Source organism: Pelecanus crispus, chromosome 9 (genome assembly GCF_030463565.1).
Source record: "Pelecanus crispus isolate bPelCri1 chromosome 9, bPelCri1.pri, whole genome shotgun sequence".
In the NCBI taxonomy this organism is placed as follows: domain Eukaryota; kingdom Metazoa; phylum Chordata; class Aves; order Pelecaniformes; family Pelecanidae; genus Pelecanus; species Pelecanus crispus.
The window spans coordinates 37795677-37823327 of NC_134651.1; the positions used below are offsets into that span (position 1 = coordinate 37795677).

At 50.7% G+C, this 27651-nt stretch overlaps 1 protein-coding gene across 6 annotated transcripts; it reads right to left on the reverse strand.

The window, feature by feature from the left end:
* Positions 1-905: 905 nt before the first annotated feature.
* On the reverse strand, positions 906-27200 carry SH3GLB2 (SH3 domain containing GRB2 like, endophilin B2). Of its 6 annotated transcripts, XM_075716423.1 has the most exons (13): positions 27138-27200; positions 18068-18209; positions 17595-17723; positions 16221-16354; positions 15646-15738; positions 13477-13488; positions 11053-11115; positions 6570-6593; positions 3683-3772; positions 3090-3190; positions 2581-2595; positions 1695-1959; positions 906-1024 (listed from the first exon to the last, which is right to left on the reverse strand). In XM_075716423.1, exons 1-13 carry the CDS (start codon positions 27198-27200, stop codon positions 917-919), a joined length of 1239 nt encoding a protein of 412 aa, XP_075572538.1. In that variant the 3' UTR covers positions 906-916. The 6 variants fall into 6 exon arrangements, with proteins under 6 accessions (XP_075572538.1, XP_075572537.1, XP_075572541.1 ...); XM_075716422.1 differs by lacking the exon at positions 13477-13488; XM_075716426.1 differs by lacking the exons at positions 11053-11115; positions 13477-13488.
* Positions 27201-27651: the final 451 nt, after the last annotated feature.

Below are 27651 nucleotides of genomic sequence, written 5' to 3' on the forward strand. Positions count from 1 at the left end.
AGATGGGAGGGGAACTATTCGTTAAATCAGTGATCTAGGGTGAAAATAAAGTCAGGCTAAAACATGCCTGGAACAGACGCGCTGAAAGAAAAGCCTGGACAATTAACACAGGGAGCAAAGCTTGTAAAAAGGCTTGTAAACTCTTTGCAGTCCAAGAGCAGTTTCTCAGAGGAAATGCAAGCAAGATGCATGGTCCCTTGCACTGAGGTTTGATTTTTGACATACAGGCCCTATGTTATTAGGTTGGTCTTCACAAAGAAATTTCCTTCCAGCTTCAGAGGACAGTCCTAGATTGAAGCCATCAGGCACCAGGGTAGTGAGCGTGGCTCAGAGAGCCTTGCATTACTGTTCTCTCACAGGTGAACAAGGTGGGTGGGTTTAACAGGCTCTTAATTCTGAAGTACAGCTTCCTTGCCTTAAGAGCAAGAACATGTCAGAGGGTTTGTGTGGGACACTTCCCCACTGGAATGCTTGATGGTTTGATTTGGGCAATTCTACTGCTGAAGAACAGAGAGGACAGGAGGGCAGATAGGCGCTAACCCACACCAGACACAAGGGAAGTGTAACTTAAACTCCGTGAGCAGCTGCTGAGGGAGACAGCTTGCTGGCCCTGGGAAAGCCACTGCAATAAACAGGTCTAGGACAGGGTAGGAAAAAAGTAATCAAGGAATCTTGCGCCATCAAGACTAACCTCAAAGCAGGCTGCACTGGTAGTTAACGAATTCAGTCTTGGGTGTCATCAGCCCTTTCCCAAAACCTTACTGTAACAGCTTTACCACTTCTTTCCCACAATTCCCATATTAGCAATGGAGTGTCAACCCTGAAGAGAGCAATGGTCTCGGATGAAGAATCCGCATTAGAAGTGCCAGGAGATGAGGGGTGCATTCTGCTTGTACATTCTTCTTCCTGGAGACATTTAACTTAACAGTTCCAAGTAAGTGACAGGAACTTTGCCTTTCTGGTTCCCTCTTTCCCCTATGAGCCAGTCTGGATCCATGCCTGGCAGGCTGTACACAGTGATCATCTGGGGAGAGAAGCCAGCATTAGACAGGACCTTATTCTGCAGACAGGGCCAAGAAGTTCAGTCAGATGGCTACTGAAAGAACAATAATTCCTCAAGTTCATTTAGCAGGCATCTGTGCCCTTTCCCTGGAGCTATCTGCGGCTTTAATAGAAGATCTACAGAAATCTGCCCAGTAATGTCCCTGTTGCCTTTTCATTCTCCAAATTGACTTAAGGTATTTTTGCGTACAGGGTGGCATGATATTGCTACGTCATCCCTTCTGAATACAAAAGTTCAGTCTAGTCAACAAGAGAGTTTGCAACTTGCTGAATTTCCTTTTTTCTCAGCATGATTAGACCAGGCCTCCAGCCAGCAGCTTATCCCATTGCTCTCAGGTAAGGTAGCTATATTTGAGGGTCACAGTGATGATGCTGACTGTTGGTGTATTTTATTAGCTGGGTACAGCTAGACTGCAACAGGAATAGAAGAGTTATTGAGGTGATAAACAGCAAGTGGCCACGAGCACAAGCTCACCGCAACTCAACGGATACTACTGTCAAGGAAAAGACTCTATTAGCAGTTCCACAAAATAGGGTTTTTAGGGGCAGGAAAAATAACCAAGACCTTGCTGAGCATGCAATGGGCTGCTAGGCAGTTACAGCAAAATTCAACGCAAAGGAAAGCTACCAACCTCATCTGCAAGAAGTGCCAGCTCAGTGCTGTCAGCTGCTTCATAATCATAGAGGACTCTGGCCTTCCGTGTCCCGCTGGCGGGAGGCTTCACTTCATTTGGGTTCAGTACACCCTCTGCCACGGTATTAGGCACCCCAACAATCGTGGGCACAACTGGAATAGTAGGCACAGCAGGGAGTGTGGCAGTGGCAACAGCTGGAGGAGAGGTAGCAGCTGGGGGAGGAGATGTGGATTCTGTGTTGCCTACGAATGTGCCTGAAAATCTTACATGGGAGAAAAAAGCAGAGTTCAGTAAGGCTCCCGTATGAGGAGCCAAGAAAGAGCTCGCTCTTTCAGAAGTTATGCTGCAGAGATGATGCTCAAGAGTTCCAGCTAACAGCTGTAACTTACCTACGCTGCCCTTTGAGTGGGGAAATGCACTCAGTTCTCAGGTGCTGAGACTATGCAACAGGTAAGATTTGTCTGCTTATTTTGATTCCAGTGTCCTGTTACAGGACTGGCACCTAACTTGCGGATTATAAGACTGAAGTGTGGCACCAGAGAGGGGTCTGGTTTTGCAGCTGTTTTACTGGGCCCATTGTGCTGTGTCCTTGCCCTGCTCTCACGTCATCTGTGTTATCTCTTTAGTCTGCTAGTTCTTCAGGAAAGGGACAGTCATTGTTGCTGTTAAACTAGATGCCACAACTGGAGGCTCCCAGGCTTTCTGGCCTCTCTAGCTGGAGACAGTAATGGAGCACGGTCTTGTTTATCTGTCAATATCCCCCCTCTGCCCTAAGGGAGTGCAGCTCTGTCCCTTGCTGGCCTTTGTACAAGTCTGCAGAGACTCCAGAGTTTGGCTGAGGTGGAGAGCTCTTAGAGCCAGTCCTGTGCAACATCTTACTTACATTTCTCCTTTGGCGCTGCAAGCATGGAAAAGAACGGAACAGGAGTCGTGAGTGATCACACAGAGGCAACAGCCCCTCCTGGGTCAGGCCACTGCACTGATGGGATGGGTTAACAGACAAAACAGCCCTGCCCGCGCCCACGGGATGTGCAGCCAGCAGCACAGAATTAGTTACTGCTGCAGCTGAGCACACTCAGGCTTGCTGCTTGGCAACAGGAATTTGTCTCCCATGCGATTTAACTAATTTACAGGAAGAATGTTTGAACTCTCATGGCCATCATGCTTTGAGATGAATGTACAAACCCCAGATGAATCCAATGGCAAAGCCTGCTCTAAATGCAATAGCACCGGGATTGGTCATCATTCTGTAAGCTCAGAAGTTCTGTCAGAGCTTGGAGGGGACTTTAAAACTTCTACCCAACATTATGACGTGGGATGGGGAAGGAGGCCTGAGCTAGGGGTAGCCAGATGAGTAACCTGTAGAGAAGTAAAAGCAGTCTCTTGTCTCACCTGCCCAGTTGCTTCTGCAGGTCCAGCATGTATTGGTAACACTGAGCATAGTAGTTGGTCTGAGACTCCACAAACTCGTGGAGACAGCGAAGATGATTCACCTGAAGGGAGAAGGACCATAAGTTGGTCTGTGAGTTTGGGTGACAGGCACAGGAACCCTCTTCCTGCAGCTACTACCGACCCCCATGGGAAGCAGACTTGCGCAGGCCAGTATTTAAAAGTTACTTGGTTGGCTTGACTACACTAATTTGTTAAGTTTGGGGATGTTGCATAGGCCCAAGGGTGATCTCAGAAAGGAGGCTGCTCATGGCACTCTAGCCATGCCCATGTGGCTAGCCCACAGCTCTAGTGAGAGAACAAGGTTTTTCTGGCTCGGAAGCATCTCGAGGACTGCAGAACTGCGGGTGTCACAGTGGCACTGTCTGTGCGTGCTTCATTATGTTTTTAGTTTGAGCATTACAGCATCCAAATTTATAACCTCTTCTACCTCTACTCCCAGTGCAGGGTTCCACCATCCTCTTGGCATTCTTCTAGAAAGGAGCCAAGAGTCTCTGTAGTCCCTGTCACCCCTCTGGTTACCCAGGAAGACTCACATGTGTGCTGCTGATCCCCTCCAGCAGGAGACGTGTCACCTCTGCCTGTCGATCAAACTCGGTCTGTGTGAGCCTCAGCTCGTGTTCTGCCTGCAAAACAGGACAGGGTGTTCAAGACGGCACAAGGCAAGGACCACTGTTCTGCCTCTTCCAGGGAGAGGCAACACTGACCTCCTCCACCAACCCCCTCTTTTGGCACTGAGACAAGTGTGCTGTTGGCACAGTAGGATCCACGTGCACCTGTGACACTGAACATCAGGCACACAACACCCTGGGTGAGGATCCCAGAGGCCTCAAGTTGAAATACAGCCTGAGTCCTGCTTGATCCTACACTGGATCGCTGCAGGTCATGGAATGGCAGTTCAAGACTGATCCATCAAGCTAGGAAGCTCCTACTCCCACAAGACTAGAACATGAAGATGGAGGGGCTTGTTAATCCTGAGGTATGTGGAAAGCCAGTCCCATGCCAGCACCTGTCCTTTTAACCCCCTCTCCTAAGCCTATAGGCACAGCAACGTGACAACCTCCCTAAGTTTCTCTCCAAAAGTGCAACTTTTGCCGGTATCCTTTTTATCACCACAGAACAAAGGCTGAGGCCAGGGAGCATTTACCAAATCGCTCTTACTAACTACATCTCTCTGCAATGGAGGTGAACATCCCAATCCAACTTCTACCCAAGGCTCTCCTTTGAAGCTAGTTACTTATTTTGAGCTCGGAGGAATTAAACAATGGTTAATATAAGGCAGCTATGCAGCAGACATTGGGAATTCAAAGTCAGACTGATACTGGAGACCCACTTTACCGAACAGACAGAACATTTCTCCCTCACCACCAAACAGCATATTTACACGAGGGCAGTTTTGCAGTACCAGAATACCCCGGTGGATCCTTGCAAAGAGAAGAGCTCCAGAAGTGTTGGAGCAGTCAGGTGCTCTGGTGCCTGCTCTCCCCTCTCCACTGCCAGAGGGAAAGGGGTGACAAACAGGCGCTTTTGTTCTCTCTAGCATGCATTACTCCTTAACACCAAGCAGAACATGCCAGTTCCCTCTTAGGATGGCACAGAAGAGTGATGTCCACTTGGCTACAGCTTGCTGGAAGCAGAGTTCAGGTTCTGTGTCCTTTTCCCCCTTCTCCGGGGGGGGTGCAGCAATCGGAGGGCTGCCTGCCTTGGTGCAGTGGTGCCTGCACAGCACCAGTTCTGTGATAGAGCTCCTTTTGCTGCTTTGGCAATGCCCTGAGCAATCTGGCACAGGACTTGCTTGGATTTGACCCCAGAGCTAATCCAGACAGGCTGATAGTCTCAGAGCAGAGGCCACATCAGTGGTGTTCCTGAGCAGGGTCACCCCAGAGGAGACCCAGCCTTCTCAGCAGGGCAAGCTAGAGGCGCTGCTGTGGGCCATTACACCTCTCATCTGGTAACAGCATTACCAGTACAGCTAGGCTAGAACAAATAAATGCTTTGACTGTCTTTTAATCAGATTTGTCTATTTTAAGCTACAACTGATCTATTTTCTTGCATCCTCTGTATTAAAGGGATTATTTAAAGAAGGGGCAATATAACAGGAAATACCAGTACAATGCCTTACTAAGCACCAAGACATTCTTGCTTGCAGTGAGCTGAGCAGAGACTTTGGTAGCAGCAGAGCCGTTTGAAACTTGTGACAGGCAGACCCAGCTCTGCTTGGCACCACCTGGGATTTGACCCATTGCCTCTCCCTGCTAGCTCTGAGCAGCTGCAGGATGTAGTTTCCCATAAAGCCAGCACCGGACTGTGACCTGGGTGGTCCCTTCCAGTCTGTGCTTCTCCAAGTCACTGAGAACTTTGAAGTTTACTGACATACCTTGGTCCATCCAACCAGGATAGACCAAGGATAGAGGAGCAGAGCCTTGCATACTTATAGCTGACTGCAATCAGCTTTTTTTTGTTTGAGGGACTGAAGGATTTCAAGTGCAGGATGAGCTGGTTCAAAAACAGCCAGCGTGCTCTGATGATGCATTTAGAGTAAGGCAGTAACAGGTTGCTATCATGCACAGCATGCAGGAACGTGCCATTCTACCACCTTGCAGTTCAGGCTTCGGGCTAATGTCTGCTGGGGGTGTTTGACGTATGAAAGGCAACGGGATCCCAGAATGTGTCTTTGGAAGCTCCATGCCATGCTGGAGCTCCGCACAGAGCGCACCCTGGTCTCTAGTCCGCTAGCAGCCGTCCATCCATCTTCATGGACAAGTCACGCTCCCCTTGGGGAACCCAGAAAATAAATAAAATCTGGGACTTTGCCTCCATGGATCCACTCAGAAGGGTAAGTGCAGCCCACCCAGACAGAGTTAACTCCACGACAGGCTCCAAACTTCCTACGCTGCCCTCCTGACAGAGCTGTTCCCTCCAGCAGCTGGGGCTGTTCATGGGGAAACCCTCTGTCCTTGCTTCCGCTCTGCCCAGAGCTCCTGCTCAGACCCCAGAACAAGCAGGCAAGGGGCAAGTACAGGCTAATGCATGGCACATGCAAAATTGGAGCAGGCAGGGCCTTTGCCACAGGAGCAGAGCTGAATCACGTCACAGCACATCACCTCTGCTCCTGTGACACCGGTGCAGGGCTCTCAGAGTTGCCTTTTATCACATACGAACACATGCCTGGTTTGCCTAGGAAGTTTCTCACACCAGGTACAGCCGACTGGCCCACGGGGCAGGCTCTTCCCAAGCCACTGTCAGTCGCGCTGAACCGTACAGCCGCCGGATCAGGACTGGGGCTGACAACGGCAACATCCCACTGATCCTCCCCTGCATGTGTGCAGGCACACAGGCAGGAAGGAGTCCGCAGCACCCCCGCCCCCTAAACACCACCAGCACGCCCAGAAGGTTTGAGCACAATTTCAGCTGGGTACTTACTTTTTCCACCTCGTCGCTCCAAAGCTGTAGGGGCCACAGAGCAACAGGAAAGGAGATCAGTGTTGGAGACGTCGAGAAGCACTCAGCATTAACACCAATTGGCAAGGATGCTCCGTGGACACAGCAGGCCAACTCCGGGGACAAGCTAGCCCTTCACCCAGCAGCAGCTGCCAGATCGATGCCCCTTCCCCTCATTCCTGCACCCCTGAGCTCAGTTTCGTAATGGGGCAGCAAGTCCATGCCGCCAGAGCCAGCAGCACTCCAGCTCTGCTCCCTGCCAGGGCTGTTACAGCAACTGCATTCAACAGGCTCCAGGAAGAAAAGAATTAAGCAGCAGAGTTCTCTGAACAGCAAGGGTTACTTTGCTGAAGCCTGCAGAGGTTGGTGTTGAAGGACAGCCCTTCTTTTAGGATTGTGGAGAGGCAAGTGAGCTGCTTGAGCCCACGAATAGGGCCTGGGAACTGCCATGAGTTCAAGCCAGACAGAAACCAGTGTTCCTCACCCACTGGTCTAGAGCGCTCAGGTTAATGGGATCATAACCCAGCCATCTGTGCTACCAACAGGCATGTTTAGCTACAGGAAGGAGGAAGCAATGGCTGCACGCTGCTTTTGAGCCAGGCAAAACGTCATGCTACTCCTTCCTACTCTCCTTACCCACAGGGGCACATCTGGGGCAGCACAACACTGCCAGCTGCTTGCTGGGATCTGGCTCCAGGACATGAAACAATTGACAACACAAGTCACGCACAGCAATGGGAAAGGGATAGAAAAGGCAGAAAAATACATTGATCCTTCCCAGAGGTCCTCAGCTTGGCCTTCCCTCAGCAGACAACTACTCCCTCAGCCCTGACAACATGAAGAGAAATCGCCCTGGATCAACTGGGAGCACGCCAGCCTGCCAGCAACACCCCACATCAGTGGGGCCAGGGGAGATGGCCCCTGAGGACCTCAGCGTTGCCCTCTGATGTCACCTTTGCAGATCAGGGAAGTTCACCATAGCATGGCTGAATTTGCGCTGCAGGCACCTGGAAGCCCCACGCTGGATGCTGTGGTGTCAGAGGGAGAACACGCTCCGCTTAGACCCAGTGTCTCCCAACTGAACCTTGCTGAGGTTTGCTCACCAGCAACTGCCCTCAGGTGTGCCGTGGCAGCCCCAGGTGCAGAGACAACTTCACCAGCCAATATAAGGAGCACCTGCAGGAGCTGCCTGTGCTGGTGAAGGACTGAAGCAGGAAGGTGCTATGCCAGGCCCTTTGGCTTGCTCTTGTTCTGGCTTCTACCCCCTGGCTTGCTGCTCATCTCCTGTTCCATGGTACGTAGCCTGACTGGTGCCTCTTCTGACTTGAGCGGAGTTACTGTAGCTGGTGCCCTTACGGTCGCAGGGTGTCCCTGCACGGTGCTCAGTGCACTGAGGCTGGGTGTTTTCTCTGACCTTTAGGAGGGTGTTTTGTTATTGCAAATCAGGAACTGGTTCAAATAAGGCCTGGGCAATTTCGGCTATGTGTTGGGAGACAAGCCCCTTCCCCTTCTCAGTCTAAGGCCTCCTACTCTGGAAGGCAGGCGGTGGGAGGATCCTTGTGGGCAGCTGAGAAGCAGGTCCTAGCCTGAACTGCTGCTCCGGCACAAGGCCTCTGCCAGCCCACCCTCATGTTTTTGGAGCAAGGTTTACTATAGGGGCAACGGGAAACTTTCACTCTGGCCACAGGTCTTCCTACTTAGATGCTGTAGACTACTTAAGCTGTTTCAGGCCCATTCAATCATTGCAGTACCCACTGAATTCATGGCCAGATTTCTCTTCTGTTGGCCTTGCTGTGCAATCTCCAGCTCTGACACTATGGTGCTCTGGGGCAGTCCAGCTTTGCCCAGATCTATCCCTGAGCTAAGGCACCATGCAGCTCTAGTCAGAAGCATTTCAGACAACTCAGGGAGCAGAAAATGCCACGATCTGCATCTATCTTCCTCCACCCCAGCTCAAGCCAGAGGAACCCTCTTTAAGGTATTCAATATGTTTTTCTTGGAATCTTTCCTAGGAGTACAGCACATGGCAAGTGGCAGGGTCCGAGAGAAAGGGATGTTTAGGCTCACGCAGCCCACGTACACCTTCTTACACAAAAACAAAAGGTCAGTGTGGGAGAGAGGAGAAATAGCTCCTCAGTCTCCAACTCATACAAAACAAGGGAGGTGCTTATCTCCAGGTGGATCTAATTCCATATAAGCCCTCCTGTTATGGAAGGGAGGAAAAAATAAAAGCACCATGTTATCCACCTCTTCAAAAACATAAATTTAGAATCCAAATCGGAGCCCTGCTGAGGGCACATGGTCCAGGACAGAGCTGACCTGTTTGCTCACCTGTAAGACAAAGTTGTTACCTGGGCATAAGCAATCCCTCCCTCCAGAAGGGAGCAGAGCTCAACAGCAAGGTGAGCAGCAGCCACTGCTCTATGCTGTCAGTACGCACTAAGGCTAAAGTAGCACAAGGATTCTGGCCTGGAAGAAAAGCAGAGCAACAGTATGAAAAGCTCCTACCTTGCTGCAGTGCCTGACCCCTTGGGATGAATGCTGGGATTAGAGAGCTTGTTGCAAAGCAGTCCTGCCCGCACAGAGCTAGGGAGCAGTCTGGGCTCAGCCTGTGTTTTGCTAATTAGAGATGCCCATTGTTATTCAAGTCACCCCTACTAGTGCAGCTGGGCTTCAGGTGGCACTCAACTGCCAATTGCGACCTCTGAAATAGATAGTTTTGGAAGCCACAAGGACCATTGCTGGCTAGGCCAGCAGGTTTCCTACAGGCACTCCTGGTATCAGGCCCTGCTGTGCAACCATCAAACAAGATGAAGTGATCAAGGCCAGTGCTGGCTGCTTACCTAGAGCAAGTCAGTCTCCTACGGCCCTGCTCTAGCTGTCCCATATCATCATTGCTGCCGTCAGAGCTTCTCTAGCAGAGCTCTGAAGAGGGACCACTGAACTAGGCAGAGATGTGCCAAGGTAGACACCTGTGGGCTAAAAACACCCCAAAATCTACTTCTCCTCTCATGTTACTGTGCTTGGCATCTGCTCCCCAGAACAGCTTTGCAATAGATCAAAAGCAGACCAGCTTGCAGTTTGGTGATGACTAGACATGTTTAACTGAGCATCTGGGCACTCTGCAAGATGCTAATGCACGTTATGCAAATGCTTGCCTTCAGGTCTGCTTTAGAAGGCCTTGGAGAATAATCAGGATACCCTGATCTAACCAGAGCTATTCAGAGGCAGGGAAAGCCCAGCTTCTCTCCTCTGATTCTCCTAGAGCTCATGTTTAGTCGGTTATTGTGCTGTCCTTGGAACAGACCTTTCCAGGGGAGAAGCCAGACCCACAGGCTTGCTGCTGGTTGCTGTACTAGGAGAGATGGAAACTAAGCAATTGCTACACATCACCAATATCAGCTTCTTCCTAAGGAGTCTTGTCACCGGGCCTGTTACCTACGGAAATAGTTTTCTAGCTATTGTGCAAAGCTATTTCTGATCCCAGCATCACTCTCCAAGAAGGTCAGGACAGATCCCCCTGGGAACTAACACTGATGCTATCAGCTCAGACGTACCTCTTTCTCCAAATGGGATGGGTTTCCCATTAACCAAATCCAACTTGTTTCCGTGATGTTTTTCGTTTGCCAGAAGGCTGGGCTGTCCTTTTTCGTATCTACAGATCCCACTTCCCAGCCCTTGCACTCCCAGATTATTCTATTAACAGGCATCAGTGTTGTTCTGAATGCTATTTAGGAAGCAAGATAATCAGTTTTCAACATTTTAACGAGAAATGTGACATTGTGCATCGGGGAGCCATGAACACAGCACGGAAAGTCAATTGCTTGACCACAACCACTCAGTGCAACACAGGAGAGATGTAATGGGCTATTCACCCACCCCCAGCGTATCTGACTGCATAACAGCTGCCAACAGATAGGCCCCAAGATGAAAGGAAAAAAAAAAGTGACCTCTATTTGCAGAATAGACAAGCCTGCACTGTCAGCCTGCTGCGTTACTGACATGATGGGTAGCAGAGAGATTCCTCCACCTTTGCTTCTTTTGACCAGCTACAAAGCCTCTGAGCACTGACACCACAGTACTGATCAGGCAGTCACGCATGTGACATTGCCAGTGTACAGCTGGAACCATCCAGAAAGGCTAACCTTTGAGGTTTTTTTTTCCTTTCAATTGCTCCACTAGCAATAAAAAAAACCCCAGAACAGTCAGAAGATTCCCACTAGAAGTGTGGAAGAGGATTGTCAGAGAAACTGGAAAGCAAACCAAGCAGCAAAAGCGCCAGACCCTGACCACGCACCCCCACAGGGGTGATCTGCATCCTTAAGGTTGAGTCAGAGGAACCCTGGGCAGCCCATGTCACATTAAAATGTTGAAAACGGCAGAACACTAGGCCTGAGTTTAAGTCAGGTGAAGAGAGGGGCAGGAAGAGGTTGGAGAGGCAACATCTAGGAGGAGGCAATCTTACCGCTGATGCGCTGGCGGAGAGAACGTAATTACGAGGTCTAGTCTCCTGAAAGTCAGGCACAGCCTAGTGGGGGGAATAGAGTTTCATGTACAAGTCACGCAGAAGAGTCCATAGCAGTCAGTCAGGCAATGGATGGAAGAAGGGACTAGTGGTTTTTTCCTGTCTGTGCTGGAAGTCTAATTCAAAATCTTATGGGATGGCAGGAGGGAGGTCTCCCAACAGTCTTGGTAGTGGTGCGTGGAAGCTCTCCCCAGGTGGAAGCCAGGCTCGTGCAAGAGGAGGTGGACTGGCTCATGCAGTCACACCCGGTGCTTGAACAGCAGATACTTCTACTGTTAGAAATTCTGCCTGTACTTACAGGTATGCGCTCATACAGCGGCCAGTTGGAGATGAGATGGCACAATCTCAAAGGCATTTCCTATTCCCTTGCAGCCAGCAGGTTGCTCATGTCATGTTGGCTCAGTCCAGCGGGCAGGACCTTCTTTCCCCTTGCTTCCTGCCTACAGTCCTAGAAGTGTCCCTGTACAGGGCCTTGTCCTTAAAGTGGGCATGTTTACTAGCATCAGAGCATCCTTTCTGCAGTGCCTTTTAAAGAAACACATCTACTTGTTCTTACTCTCACCAAGCCTCTGGGCACGTTTCCTCCTAACAGACTCAGATCTGCTATTTTCGGTAAGGTGCACGGCTTAGCCGAAGCAGATCTAGTCCAAAGCCTTGCTGTTGCCAAAGGTAGTGTATGAGTTTTCATCATCTGATGGTTGATGATCTTAAAGGTCTTTTCCAACCTAAACGATTCTATGATTCTTTGAGATTAAATGGCCTCAAGTTGTGCCAGAGGAGGTTTAGATGGGCTATTAGGAGAAATTTCTTCACGGAAAGGGTTGTCAAGCACTGGAACAGGCTTCCCACGGAAGTGGTTGAGTCACCATCCCTGGAGGTATTTAAAAGACGTGTAAATGTGGCACTCGGAGATATGGTTTAGTGGTGGACTTAGTAGTGTTAGGTTAACAGTTGGACTTGACGATCTTAAAGGTCTTTTCCAACCTAAATGCTTCTATGATCCCAGAGGTCAGAAAACCTCCAAGCCACCTTCTCCATAGCTAAACCTCTGCCCTGAGGCAGGAAGACTGAAGCACTCTGCAGGTTTTCCTCACTGGGAATGCAAGGGATCCAGTTCGCCCCCACACAGGTGTGGGCTCACTAACCATCACATAACATGGTCGCTCTATTCAGCTGAGCTAAGACTAGGCCTCCTCCTAGGATGGCCTTTGGCTGTAGCATAACCCAAAGAGATAAGCCAGCAAGCTAGCTTACATCAGGACCATCACACTGGTGTGATGGATCAGGGTATCCTCCTGGTCAGCCTATACTGCGCAGCAGGTTGGTGTGCAAGGCTGGCACACAATCCAGCTATAACCCAGCTAGGTTGTTAATCCTCTCGGGCCCCATGTTTCCTCTCCCAGGTTAATCTCTTTGCAACTCACCCAGATCTACTTATACACGCTGACCCGATTTGCTGGGCCCCAAGCAGCCTGCTGGAATGAGTGACCAGTGTGTGGAAGAGCAGTCAGGCAGTCTCAACAAGAAGAGATTTTGTTAAACCATCTAGGAGTTTTAGGGATGGCTGGAGGAAGGACTAAGGAGGAGTGAGTCCTATTACAAGTCAAACCTGAACATAGGGAGAAAAATGCACCAGTGACATTTGAAGCCAGCACAGCAACTAGGCTTGACTCCTCCCTGTGGGGAGAGGAGATGTTTCACAGGAATAGCTTCTTATGGTTGGTTGGTTTTGTTTTTTTTTTTTTAAAGCTCAAGAGGAACTCAAGAAACCTCTCCTCCCATTCCCTGGTCTCCAGAGAGTCCCAAAACTAGTCACAGCACATGGGATGAAGGAGGCAAGCTGCTCTTGCACTCCTACACACGGGCAAGTTGTATTTGCAAGCAGTGGTCAAAAGGGACTCACCTCCCTCCCCCTTCCGCTCCTGTAATGGGGAAAACAGGCAGAGCCCTGGAGCCTGAAGGACAGAACAGCACCACAACCAGATCAACCTGCCTGTCATTGTCTCTGGGCTGCCTCCCTTCCAGGAGAGGGACTTGCCACCCAACCTGACCTCCTCCCACCTGCAGCTGGAGGAGCCTGAGTGGGTCTTTATGGGAGGCCATGCCTCTCTTGAGCACTGCTTGCAAGCAGCATTGATGGAACTGAGTGCATGCTCCAGAGGGGCTGCAGGCAGCCGACAGACACTCCCATCTTTCTGGGGCACCTTCCCCAGGCAGCCACAGCCCTGACCATGCTCAGTACATGCTCCAGGGCCAGTCCCAGTGGGACAAGGGAGATGGGAATTTTCATTTAAAATGGGAAAGAGACAATGAGAGGTGTTAAAGAAAAAAAATCACAGCACTGTTAGCACAGTCAATACTCACATCTCCCTCACACTGAGCAAATTACAAAGAAACAAAACAAAAAGGTTAGTAAACAAACCAGCATCAACAAGAAGGACAAAGCACAAAGTCCGAGGGAAATGCACAAGCCCAGACACTCGAACAGCAGCTCACAGGTCTGGGCAGCAGCACACTTGGAGGGTCAGTCACAAGACGGAAGCTGTGGGAACACAAGTTTGCACTACAGAGGGGAAGGAGCAGCAAGAGAGTGGTGAGCTGAGAGAGGTGCGATACTTTAGGCCAGCTTGGATGGAGAGGCGTGACACGGGACTCCAGGCATGTTACAGGGAATGCGGTGGTCTAATGATGAGTTAACATGCCTAGAGCAGAGGCAGCAGCTCTCCCCTCATGCCGGGAGCTTCCACCTGTGCCTTGTCCTCTAGTAGAGAGTGAGGCACCCTGAGGCCAGGGACCCACCTAAGCTGGATAAGAGATGGGTGCCCACAACAGCAGCTGAGGTTGTTCTTCTGTTGTGTGATCTCTGTCTCAAAGAAGCAGAGGGGCTGAAATGTAGCTTGGGGCAAATACCCTGGAAAGCCTGGACTGGCTCTGCATCCTGCCTGGGGCACCCCAGCCCTGCAGTTCCAGTGGGAAACCAGGTTTTTCTTTTCCAGCTACAGGGAAGTCCCTCACCCAAGGGTCTGTGTGCAGGTGAGAAGCCTTGGGATCACTTCATGTAGGAAGCAAGGTAAAGAGGGTGGAAAGGGAGGAAGCACAGGAGGTATCTGAATTCCTGCTCTGATTTGAGCTTAAGATAAAGCAATGGCCACCACTTCCCACTGAGACTGGGGGCACTGCCCCTTCAGAAGGGGAATCGGGGATGCCTGAAGTTGCCTTCAGTGGATCTAGGTGACCTGACTGATGAGAGGAGGCTTTTAAAAAAAGGTCAGCTATTACTTTTGTGCACCCAAAGCTTTGTTTCAGGGCTTTCCCACATAGGCCTGAGCACTCTCTTACACCTGCTGATGGAGGCTGCTGAGCTTAGCACAGCTTCCTCATACAGCATGTATGCAGTTAGAGCTGGAGAAAAGGGAAAACACCTGGGAACTGGCCACCCAGGGAGCTGCAAGGCCAGAGGCCCAGCTGAGCAGATGGTTAGAAAATGGGCTCACAGCAGGGCTCCCAGGCTGCTATCCCAGTGCATTCCAGAGACTGACTGACAAAGGATTCCTGCCTATTCTGATTGCAGGTGTTTGCTAGTTGAGCTCCTGGCCCCAGGCTAGAAGCAGAACTTGGCAAGTCCTTGTGCCAACAGTCAGAGCGCTACAGGATGGCAATCTGCTTCAAGAAGGCCCTCCAGGGAGCCCATTAGGGCTCAGCTACATCCTCTCTGCCTCCTGCTACACTGCCTCTGCCCAGGGACAGCCCAGCTCCAGGAGATGCCCAGGGAGCACCCTGAGCTGACAGGTCTTGTCAGCCTCAGACAAGCACTCTGAAGCACTTGTCCCCATTGCTCAGGCCTGCAGACAGTGACACTGGCTGACTTACCAGTCCCTTCTGCACTGCTCTGACCTGGGAACTCTGCTAGTTTATTTGCCATGAATTCCCCAAAGCCAGAGGGCAAGACTAGCCTGTAACTAGACAGCATCATGAATTAAGTGAATAGAGAGGCTGAAGGAAGGACCTCTTGGTAGAGAGTCTGATGCTGGCCAGCCCTTACAGGCTCCCCTGGCACTCCTGCCTGGGCAAGACCGAGTTGGCAGAATCTTAAGTAGTCTGAAAGCCTGGGACTGCTGCAGAGCCCCAGCATGCTCTCCCCTTGTGCGCTTCCCAGCTCAGCTCTCTCTTAGCTTGCTTTGAGATCCCCAGGGAAACTTAGCAAGTCCTCAGAAGATGCAGCCTTTTAGTTACTAGCACAAGTCATCCAGTAACCTCTAGCAGTCAGGAGACAGGAGCCTGGGTCAAGTTTCCAGACTCTGGAAGATCAGAATTATTTGTTTCAACAACTCCCCCATGGGAGGGCATCTGAGGAACAGGTGCATGGCTTCTGCTCCCAGTTCCCTTGCATACCAGATGAGGAATGCCCCCCACCCATGCCTGTCAGAGCCAGGACACAGTAGGGCAGCCTAATTTTTGTCCAGAGAGCATGTGGCATGTGAGCCAAGCCCTGGGGCCAGAAGGACAGAGAGGGGAACGAGGGAAAAAAGTTACCGCTGCTTTTGCCTCGGCAGCTTTGGCTTTCTTCAACCTGGCTTTGCAGGCATCCAGATCCAGGCGGCGGTTTTGCAGGATCCTCCGCTCTTTCTGGAAGGGACAGAAAATGGGGTAGGAGCAGACTGCTTAGGAGCTGTTGGGGAAGGAAAGGGGCAGGGTATCATCTAAGAATCAAATCTATTTCCTTAGCAAAAAATGCTAGAGAGAAAGAAACAGTTGCTATGTTTATCTCGTTAGCAAGAGTTCTGGGCCTGGCTGCCAGGGATACAGGCTAACCTTCCGGACGCAGGGCAGCCTATGGGTGGGTGGTGCCCACTAAGCTGCAGGAGTCAGGCAAGGAGTTACCTTCCTCATGCACATCAACAGGCAATCCTTCCCTGACACGGAGCGAGCCCTGAGCAGATCTAGGATTGGTATTCCCCCTATCTTTGTGTTCTTTGAGGGGAGAGGTATGGAGTGCTCCTTTCTCATAGGGAAGGAAAATGAGTTCTTTCAGCACTGTCTCCCTCTCCCCCCACCCTCCTCATCTCTGGTGACATGACAGACTTCCTCTTCCCTGCTACCATACTTACAGATATGGTTCGCCAATCGCCTTCCAGGAAGTTGCGCAGTGGGGTCAGGAAGTTGATGGAGGCAGAGTGGATGAAGTCCCGTTCTGCTGCACCTAAGCGCCTTTGAGTCTCTCCAACTTTTATCAAGGTCTTCCCTGCAATAACAGGAGCCTTCAACTCAAGGAGAAACCAATTAACATTGTGTTGGCTTCAGCCAACTCACCCAGAGCTACTAGGCTCCAGTGTTGGGGGACAAAGGCACAGTGCACCCTGCCTGGACAAGGTGACCATGCCTGTACCACACCAGCTTCAGTCCTAACTACAATCTGTTTTTAGCTTGAGGCCTCTTCTCAGCTGCTCCCAGTGCAGCTTTGATCTTATCTATCTGCTGAGGCACTTACTCCACTAATGTCCTTTTACTGCTACACCCGCTTGCGCAAAATGATCTTTCTTTGTTTCATAAAACAGGCACAGGAACAGAACAGCAAATTAAAAAGCACCAGAGCAGAAAAAAATGAGTTGATTAGGCAGTGCTGGCTATAGATGCAGTTACAGCCATTCTGCCTGTAACAGGACTGGCTATTGAACAACTATTGATTTGGAGAGCTGTAACAAAGCTCATGGTGAAGGCAAGGACAACTGGAAGTTAAGGCTGTGCTTCTGTACAGGTCTGCTGCTTAAAGCAGTCCAAAATTCCCCCAGGAAGGGGCAACTCTTAGGATTTAAGAGCAGAAAGATGCTCTGTGTGGTCAAGAAGGGGCCTATTGAGGCTTGTAGCCAAGCACCAACCTTCCTAAGTCTGTTTCCCTGTTCTTTTTCTGCTGGAGAAAGATTTCCACCCTCCATTTGCAGGACACAGTTAAAGGATGGGTTCCTGTTCAGAGTCTAGAGAAACTCTGTGCAACTAGATACCACCTTAGACTTAAAATATGCTCCATCTGGACAAAGCTAAAGCCATTCACTGCAACTCCCTGTTCAGACTAGTTTAGAAAACCACAGAAATAGCACAGAATAGTTTCTGTGTCCTGTAACCAGTTCCACTAGCTACCCTGGATCCACATGTCTTTATTTCTTCTCTAGCTCTGCCAGACTTGAGGACTGTTTTAGGAATGGGGAGACCGCTGCCCCTTTTCCCCCCACAGTGTGGAACATGCTTTGCTGTGGAGTAAGACTTGACTTCCTACTCCAAATGGGCTATTTCCTTTCTGCGCTAGAGAAGACCCTTCTCCAGCATCAGCTTTGACACACTAATAGACAGCTTGCCATGGGGGGAGCAGGCCACCCTGCCCCCTTCAAGAGGCATGCTGCAGAAGTCTTAACCCAAAACAGCAGTGGGGGTACTCTCTTAGCAAGGGATGGATTTCCAGGGCTTTCTAATTAGTGAGACTGACTTACCATAAGGTGTCCCTGGCCCAAAGTCATTAGCTGCTTCTGTCATGTACTGTGCCAGCAGCTCCCCATTAGTGACCCGGGAAGGCACCTTCCGGTCAAGCTTCTCATACAGGAATTCTTCTACTCTGGCACCTGGAATGAGGATGCCACCAGCGGTTACAGGATGGAGGATGAAGGAGGGGCCCCTGGAACTGGCATTCGTGGTGGTCCACCCCATACAGTCCTCAATCACGCATTGGATAGCAAACAGCAGCACCGGGAGAAGGCGTGCCTGCCCTTTCAACCATCTCCCAGTCCTCAGGAGCACACCCAGTCATCTCGGCTACATAGGGAAGGAAGGACAGGCCCTGCAAAGACACATTTCTTCCAACCCCCACAAACTCAGTGGGACAGGGCTCTCTGCCAGCAGGCATGTCTTTTAACACTGAGCTGTGAGTGATATTTGTCCTTCAAGCATTAGAAGAAGCTGGACTTACTAGGGTTTGGCTGTAGCAGAACCTCAGTCTGACGCAAGATCTTCTCTGTCCAGTTCTTTGTGCAGTCTGCCCTGGCCAGGAGGTTTTCAAAGTGGGCATCTAGTTCAGTCTTCTCAGCCTGGCCCAACTTTTCTTCAGTAAACTGCAGGAAGGAGGTAATCATTAGAAGGTCTGTTCTACTAAAGCAAAATTACAGTGTGCTACAGGGCTATTAAGAGACACCGAGGCTTCCTCTGTCTCATGCATTTATCTTGGAGTAGAGCTAAAAAGCCTTCAAGGTGTCATTCTTTGTTTCCAGGCGTCTTTCAGGGGACAAGGGCAAATTTTTGCCCAAGAGTGGAACAAACATTGAGCTAAAAATAGAGTCCAGGTTTGAGAGGTGTTCCAGAACAAGAAACTCTTAATAAAGTCTGGTACAAAAATACTCTAGTTGTGAGGGATCTATCTAAAAGTGCAGTACTTCATGCAGGAGAGCAACACATCCTTCAGTGAGGCAAGGCACCAACTCCCTTCGCCTCCTCCTAACCAACTCTATGTCCTGCAACCCCAACAGCATCAGGAGTGCCACTACCACATCACAAGTCAGGCTTTCTTCTCATCTTATTAGACAAGCATGTACACAACATTGGTTTTGCTACAGGGCTTGTGAGTGCCCTCTGACAGCCATCAGACTGACAGCGTCTGAGTGTTGCCTCCCAGCTCACCTCCTGCCTTGCTGGCAGTGAGCTGCCAACTGAGTATCTGAGGTTTAAGGAGGCTCAAACTCAGGTTTTAGATAAAAATGCTTCCAGCAAGTGACTCTTCCTCTAGGACACGCAGTGGCTGGACAGGCTCTGAAGCAGGGTATTGAGAGAAATATAACAGTGTCTGACTTCTCTCAGCACTCAGGTTCATACTGGCAATGGACTCTCCCTCCTTCCATGATTCCTTTTAAGTTTAAAATTAGCAGCAGGGAAGAGCAGGCTGCCCAGTCTTCAGTGTTTTCATACTGGGCAGTGACATCTGACAAGCAAGGTTTGTCAGTCTGGAGGTACAGTGTCAGATGGCCTGGTGTCCTGGTTTTGGCTGGGATAGAGTTAATTTTCTTCCTAGTAGCTGGCATAGAGCTGTGTTTTGGATTTAGTATTAGAATAATGTTGATAGCAACAACTAAAACATCAGTGTGTTAAGTACTGCTTATGCTAGTCAAGGACTTTTCAGCTTTCCATGCTTTGCCAGGTGCACAAGAAACTGGGAGGGGGCACAGCTGGAACAGTTGATCCAAACGGACCAAAGGGCTATTCCATACCATGTGATGTCATGCTCAGTATAGACACTGGGCGGAGTTGGCCTGGGAGCAGCAATCGCTGCTCGGGAACTGTCTGGGTATTGGTCAGCAGGTGGTGAGCAATTGCATTGTGCATCACTTGCTTTGTATATTATTATCATTACTATTTTACTTTATTTCAATTATTAAACTGTTCTTATCTCAGCCCAGCAGTTTTTCCTCACTCTTACTCCTCCGATTCTCTCCCCCATCCCATCGGGGTAGGGGGAGTGAGCAAGTGGCTGCATGGTGCTTAGTTGCTGGCTGGGGCTAAACCACGACACCTGGACAAGCCCCATTGCTTCCTTGGGGGATTTCTGAGAGAAGAGCCCATTCCCTCTCATCCCATCCCCATTTTCCATTTGCTTCTGTCAGTGATGTTGGCCAACTTTTTGAAGTACAATTTCCTGCTCTTGATGGAACCAGCATCTTGTTGGATCATACTAAAAGACCCCTTTAGACAGCTGTGCCACTTGGGATGCTACAGAGGTTGCAGTTGTCCTTTTAGCCCTTGTTGCTGGCCTCTGGTGCCACTGTTGAATTATTAGGACGTGGTACTGTACAATACCTGGTACAGTCAGGTACCAAGAGATTAAAGCCTGGCTAAAACTCTTACATGAAATACAACTCCTGTCTGATCTGCCACTTGTAGCCTCTCCTCTCCCCATCCCACAGCTCAGCTCTAGGTGGGCCAAGATACCAAACCAAGACCCCATGAAGAGGGCATCTGCTGCCCCTCTGAAAGGCTTTCTGGCACACTCTGTTCCTGTGGCTGCCCGACAGCCCCAGCTGCGTTCACATCCAGTACAATGCTGGGAGCAAAGTGAGATAAGGAGCAAGCCCAGAACCAGCACCAGAGGCAGGCAAACAGCCTTTAGGAGTCCTGTTACCAGCCCTGCACAAATGTTACTAGATGTCCGAGATATACAAGCCCTGCAGGTATGTTTACACAGTGACCTGTTTGGGCAAGATTCTAGCCGGAGCCAGTGAACTGCTTTGCTGGATGTCAGTGGTGACAAATTCTCAAGTGCAAGGACAGACACACTCCCTCCTGCAGCCTGGTGGGGAGAGAGGACTCACAGCCATGCATGACCAGGGATCACTTCACTAGCCTCTTCCTCAGCACCAGTAGCCCCTGGTTACTGGCAGTTATTTTCAGTTCAGTCTTGCCATGGCCCCATGGCTATCGCTGGACATGGCTAAAAGGGGATTCAAGGTGAGAAGGTGTTTGTATTGCTTTGTACCTAATGTCTGTGATTGTCTTTGGGGGACACACTCGACTATCAGACATGTGTGAGCAGCTGAGGCTCTCTTCCTCTGTCACTGTTGGAAGCCCAGGGCTGTTTTCAGACTCTGCCAGGCTGGGCTGAGTCACTGCCATGCAGCAAACTGGGGCTTCCCAGGTATTTGGCATCAATTCTCGAGTCATCTGTTTAAGAGCTTTCTTAAACAAGCCAGGACTCTGATGCAAGCATAACAGTCTCTCTCGCCCCCCTTTCCCAGACAGCTTTTTGAGATCTCATCTCACTTTCAAGTCCAGCTCTTCTTCCTGCAGTTTAGACTCATCCTGCACCAGCATCTGCCCTGGAGCTGTCAAGCACAAACCCAGTTTCTTATCAGCTGAATTTAGTCAGCTTCTTACAGCATTGCTGCAGAGTCAGATCACTGCTGAAGCCCTCCAGCATCTCCATAGTTGCTACTGCCAGCCTCCTGAATCACTCCAGCTCTGGGGTGCTTTACTATATTCACAGGCAGCATCTCCAAGCATCGCTGTCCTTTGCGGCTGTTTTCTGTAACCCATCCCTTCGCCTAGTGCGGTGAAATAACATGGGTCATTTGCACAGCACTTGGCCAGGGAGCAGCCAGGACTCAGTCACTCAGTTCTTATCTCAGGGTGGGCACTAAAGCTGTTTGTCTTGCAAGAGGGCTGAGGATGCGCACCATGATCGCTGCAAGCCCAGGCTATGCCGGAAGGGGAGGATGGGCAGGAATCTCAGTCACAGCCTGTGGCTCCAAAGGGTCAGGCGAGAAAACAATCTCTTATTCAGGCTTTCTTTCAGCATTGGAAAGCAGGGTATGAGCATCATGAAGTGGGTACAAGGGCATGGGAGGCTGTAGCTCACATGCTGGCAGGCTGTTACTCCATTTACATTTAATTCCCTTAGTGCCTCCCTCACACCTGCCCAGAAGTCAGCTATGCTGCAGGTCCAGACCCAGGCCCAGCCTCGGGGCAGTTGGTACCACCTCACTGAGGGTTGCTGCAGAGGGTGGTCTTTTCCTCCCCTGCAGCACACTTCTACCTCCTTGTCTGTGCATGGGGAGTCACTGATCTAGCTCAACTTGACCTCTAATGTGACTTTTCAGGCAGATGAGAGAACTCACCTGACTACACAGCACTACTGGGAATGTGCCATTAGGTACAGGGGAGAGCAGGACCACTTCTTGCAGGAGCAGCTTGCAGTGAGATCAGATGAAGCTTCTCATGAAAGCACAGCCAGCAAAGGGGATTAGAGGCAAGTTACACTGCCTTATCCTATGAGCTGGTTCTTATATCTGGTGCAAGTGGAGATCTCAGCTTTCAGGTGGCAACAGGTCTCAGCTGCTGATCCCCTCTTAAGTAGCTGCCCAAGTCAGTGTCCCCAGTGAAAAACAGGGTAGAACAAGAGCAGTTTGTGAAGTCTGGCTACTCAAGCATTTCAAGCAGAACTCCCCCCATAAAGGACTTCTGTTCCTAGGAATTTGTTTTCATAACACTTACAGAAATGTCATTATTTTCCTTCCCATTGAACAGACATAAGATTTCACTGTGAGGCTAAGAGATGCAGTAGAACAGATGAGCTGATCATACACTCATGCCTCCTGACTGTAAAAAGACAGATTATTTTGTGTCTTGCTGCTCCTGGACTAGAGGCATTGGTGTCTTTTGCAGCACCAATTACTCCAAACTGCCACAAATGGGAGTGTTATTTGGTTGTATCAAGTTGACCTACAGGCTTGGTGCATATCTACCTGAGAAAGCATCAGGATGGGCAGAGCACATGCAATTGCAATGCCTGGGAACCTTAAGCTCCTGCTGCAGCCACACTGCTCCCATTTGTTTTCTAGAACCTGACAGTTGGGTCAACAGTCCTGCCCTGAACCAATTCCAGGATCTGCATCCTGGGATCACGTGCCAGGTCATGGTGTGAGAGGCTCCGCTGCTCCTGCCCAGCAGGAAGCATCCCTGCAGCTGACCCAGCTGAGCACCAGTCCCGTCTTTGGCTTCCCTGCACAATGAGGTGATTAATAATGCAGGGCAGCCTTTTGTTGAGTGCCACTCTCAACTCTCCAGGAAGAGGAGAGTCGTGCTGCATTCCAGGGCATCAATAATTCAGCCAAAGGTTGGGTTTCCTTTGGGAAGCTTGGCTGGCCAGCAGGAACAATGGTAGATGCATTATCAGGGCCCGTGTGGGCAAGCAGGCTGACAGATCAGGAGAGCAGCACTTGGGCGACAGGCCCAAAAGAAGCCAGACTCTGCTGGGCTCCAGTTAGGGCAGCTGCCTGCATTCACAGCTTGGGGGAAAACTCCCCTTTCCCCAAGAGAGTTGGTAGAGACACTACTGGGATGTCAGGAGGGTGAGAAAGTAGAGCTGAGCTGGATGGGTCCCTCTGCACTACAGCTACAATATCAAAAAAGGCTGTGCCTACGGCCCTAGAGACTAAAGGCCATCAACATTAGGCTTTAAAATAGCACATGCATGGTTTTCTTTGCTGAAAGCATTAGCACCTTTCTCCCCTTTACAGCGAGGGGAATAAAATCCCAGTGCTCCCACTGAGTTATGCCAACACCACAGCTGTTTTGCACAATGCAGTACGAGTTGACTTGTGTCTCTTGCAGGCTTGTGTGATTTTTTCCAGCCCTCTCCACTCCAGCTGGCCCAGGCCTGTATGCTGCGAGTTCTGACAGGGTAGCTGCAGCCCCCTTGCAGAGGATCTGGCCCTTGTACCACTTGCAAGTTTTTCCAGATGGACACTACTTGTGACTTTCCACCTTAAATCACAAAGATCAAACCAGGGCCAGGAGTAACAGTTGGACTTGATGATCTTAAAGGTCTTTTCCAACCTAAACAATTCTATGATTCTTAAACCAGGAATAGTCTCCTGCACCTGCCAGTAGATTTGGGCTGATGGATTTTCTGAAGCCTCTGAACAGCTTCATAATGCCCAGGCTATTTTAACATTTGCTTTTTCGGTCAGAGGCATGACAGAATCAGTTCAGGCAATTCTACCTCCCACCTTGTACATGGTTGCATTATAGGAGAGAAGCCATAGCCACTCAGTCAGCATCTAAAAACTACCTGAATCTCAACAGTCTGGACTGGATACAGAGTATGCTTCAAGTATTTGGTCACCAGGAGTCAGGAAAGCTAGGCTGTGAGCCAAGTGAAACTGTGCTAGAGGACAGAAGGAAGCCATTAACAGGACAGCTTGGTTAACTCATGAGCAAGGCATTTAGGAGAGGAAAAAAATACTGCCCTCATGGATTCATAGGTATGTTTCAAATGGAAACATGCTCTGGCCCATACCTCTTGCCTTCAAAATCCTTTTCTTAAGTCACTCCTGTTCTCTTGACTTTTAAGGTGTCCAGCAACCAAGGTATCAACCCCAGTAAGGTCAGCAAGCGGAGGGGAAAAGTCTATTTTATCACCAGAGTTCAGAGAGATGGGTGAGTCTGTCTTCAGGAGCTTCAAGACAGAATAAGACAACCTCTAGCTGCTAGTAGTAATTACATTAGCAGTGGGATAAGCACCCAAAAGCAGTACTCATGCTTGGGCAATTTCACCCAGAGCCAGTTTACATCAGAACTGACAAAAGACAGACACCCACAATTATTTCCAGACATCCCTGAGAGAGCCTGGCTTGCAGCTTGTCTAGAACAGAGACATCCAATGTGTTACCTTTGGAAGGAGAGACGCCAGTTCTGTAGGGAAGCTGGAGCTGTTAGCATAACTTCCTCTGCAGAGGTTTGGGATCAAACCAACTTAAGATAACTGGAAGGTGCAGCAGATCAAAGAGAAAGGCCTTATTCTTCAGTGAAGATGAAGAGCATGACCTGTTTGAATTATCTCTGCAGGTGACAGAGCTCTTAGGGGCTATGTGCTGCATTCCCTCTGAAGATGGTTACTCGATGGCTGTGACTGGTGGTGCAAGTGTCAATGTAGTAGCACATCCTCGAGTGGGATGCTGAATCCTACAAAAGCGCTTTATCCTTGCAGCTGCCCAAGCCTAGAAGCTTGTTCCCCGCTCACAGGGCAGTAGTACTGACCACCACCTCCCTCCTCCACTTCACCTACTTCTACTACCCATTTTGTTTTTCTGAAGAACATAAGAGATGCCATGAAGCCCACAGGGCGCTGCCTGGTGAGGGAGCCGCATACTCAAGCCTGGTAAGATGGTTACTGCTTATACAGCTTCTTTGTCACAGCTGCCTCTGTCCTGCTCCTGCTGGAGACTGGTACGTGACTGCTCACCCAGGAGCACACAAGCCCTTCATGCTGCCTAGCTTGTCCTCAGGTGGGAGTCCTGCTAACTGGTGCCTGACCTAGGAAAAGCAGTGTAAAGGCAGCAGGGTTTTTTTGAGTTTGGGGTGTTTTGTTTTTTTTTTTTTGTCATGAGAGAGGACAAGGCTAGTGCAAAATCCTTCAGCCAGCACCTACATTAAGTTGTTTTTCACAGGTTTCAAACCAGGACTGCTCCTGCACTAAGCCTCAGGGAGGGCACCCCAGAGGTGGTGTGCTGACCATGCTCTGCCTCCTTCTCCCCTCGCTGAGCAATGCTACAGCCCTTCTTCCAGTTCAAATTAAGCTCTTGTGTGTTGGCCAGGCATCTCAGTCAGACAGCAATAGCTAATGCTGTCTGAGTGGCACAGCACATAATGGCCAGTCCATTTATCTCCCAGTCACTGCAGTTCCAGTAAAACATCACTTTGTTAAATGCCTGGAGCCAAAGAAAGCATCTCCAATGCTATAGAAAACTGATCTTATTCTAGGCAGGTCTTATTCCCCTCCTGGAAGATCTGCTGTGCTAAAGAGTGCTACAAGCCTAATCCTCATTGCCAACAGCAGACCTCAACTGTCACTTCTGGAGATAGGGCAGTGCTCACCCCCACTAGCAGCAGGACTCTACTGGGGACAGCCCAAATAGGCCTATTTTCCCCAGTAATTAGACTTCAGAAAGTGGTTTTCAGCCTCAGCAATCCATTTCCTTCCAGGCTCCCGTCCTCAGGCAAACACCTGCATGCTGTCCACAAGTACCAGTGCCCATTTTGTTTCAAGAAATTACTACTGTAATTAGTCCTATGAATATTCATACACAAGATTATGTGGAGTAGGTGTAGCAGGCAGAAGCCACTATTTATAAACGCCTCCTTGCTCTAGAATCGCTGTGTGCAGACACTGTTCCCATGCCTGTCTCCTTCCTACGCCTTGAAGCTAAAAACCACTTATCAGAGATTTACAATAAGGCTTCTAAACATAAGATTTCTTTACAGCATTTCTTCCTTTCTTCTGCTACCAAGGTCATTTCCATGAGAACAGCATCTTTAAGCTTTCCATCTGCTCCTTATTTTGCACCTGTAGTTAATATCTCTTTTTCACAACATATGACTCATTGGCACGGTTACAGGAGGTGATATCTGTTTACAGGAGACCAGTTCCTAAAAGAGTCAGAATTACTCCACTGCACAGAAGGTTTGGAACAAGACGGCACTGCTCTGTTTGTTTATCAACCCCCAACAATAGGTAGCACAAGAAGCCCAGTCCCTGAGTCATCAGCTGGACTTCACTTCTCAGGAAGGATCCCAACCAGCTCTGATTTGCCTCTCTCCTGCCAGTTTTCCAGTTATTACATGCAAGGAGCGGACAGACTCAGCAGCCACATCTCACCACCTGCTGCACACTTTGCCCCAAGTTCCTCCACTCCACAGCTCCAGGTGGTCACTGTATCCCCAAGCAGCTCCTGATCTCAAGTTTGTGAAGGATGGTCCTGATGCCACATTAGTCCACTGAGACATTACCTGCTTAGTCTCAGCAGCTCCTTCCCTTCACTTTAACAGTACCGTGTTTTGTCAAGCCTGGGAGCTACTGCTACCTGACCTCCTGAGGGACTGAAGTGCAGACCACCTGCAAGGCCACCTCTACCCCATCTCCCTAGCAAAAGGGCACAGTTCCCCATTGGGCCTGGGCACACATAACTGAACAGCTGTTTGCAAGATAAGCTTTTCTTTAAGCTCAACAATCATTAGGCAAGCAGTGTCCTCGCCACACTCCTCTCCCCACTTCCCCTGGCAAGATATTGGTTAGAAGCATCTCTGGGGCTATTTGTCTTATTAGTCTCGCCACAGTTTAGCTTAGCTGCTGCTCAGGGTCATTCAGCACTGCTCAGAGCCCCCGGTGCCCAGAGCTGGCTGCTCCTGGGGCTGTGGCTCAGTCCAGCCGACCCATCCAGCTCCAAACCCATTTTCCAGTCTCCCTCGGGCTGGGAAAAAGCGCCCTGGCTCTGCTGTGGCCTCGACCCGCGGGTCCCAGGGCGCGGCGCAGGACGCTCCGTGCCCGTGCGAGGGGAGGGAGGCAGCGGGAAGACGCTGCCGGGGGAAGGCCCGGCAGCCGCAGGCGAGCCCCGGCCCTGCGCAGGAGCCGGGCAGCCCCGGCCGCGGGCAAGGCCCGAGCCCCCCGCCCCGGGAGGGCGCCGTTGCCATGGCGACGCGCTGCGGCCCGGCCGCCTCACCTGCATGGCGCGGGAGAAGAAGACCCCCGCGTCCGACGCCAGCTTCTTCACGTTGAAGTCCATGGCGGAGCCGGAGCCGCCTCCGCCGCGCCCCCGCTGTCACCGCGGCCGCCGCACGCCCGCCCGCCCTTTATAGCGCCGACCGAGGCCCCCCTCGAGCCGCCCCGCGGCCTCTTAAAAGGGCGCTGTGTGGCAGATGGGCCCTCCCCACGCTGAGCCAGCCGGGCGGGCGGCACGGCAGCGAGAAAGGAGGGGAGCGACGAGTCTTCGGGACAACCTGCGGGGGTTTGGCCTCCCCGGGGAGCGCCTCAGGCGGCGGGGGCGCGGGCGGCGGGCGCGGCCCCTTTAAGCAGGGCCGCGGCGGCGGGGGCAGCTGTCAGCCGCCGCCGAATGGGCGCTCGCGCCGGCCCCCCGCCCCTTCCCCTCGCCGCTCAGCCGCACTCGCCGCCGCATCCTCCAGCCAGCCCCGGGGGAGCGCCCCGATTGGTGCGGCGGCAGGCGGCTCGCCGCTCTT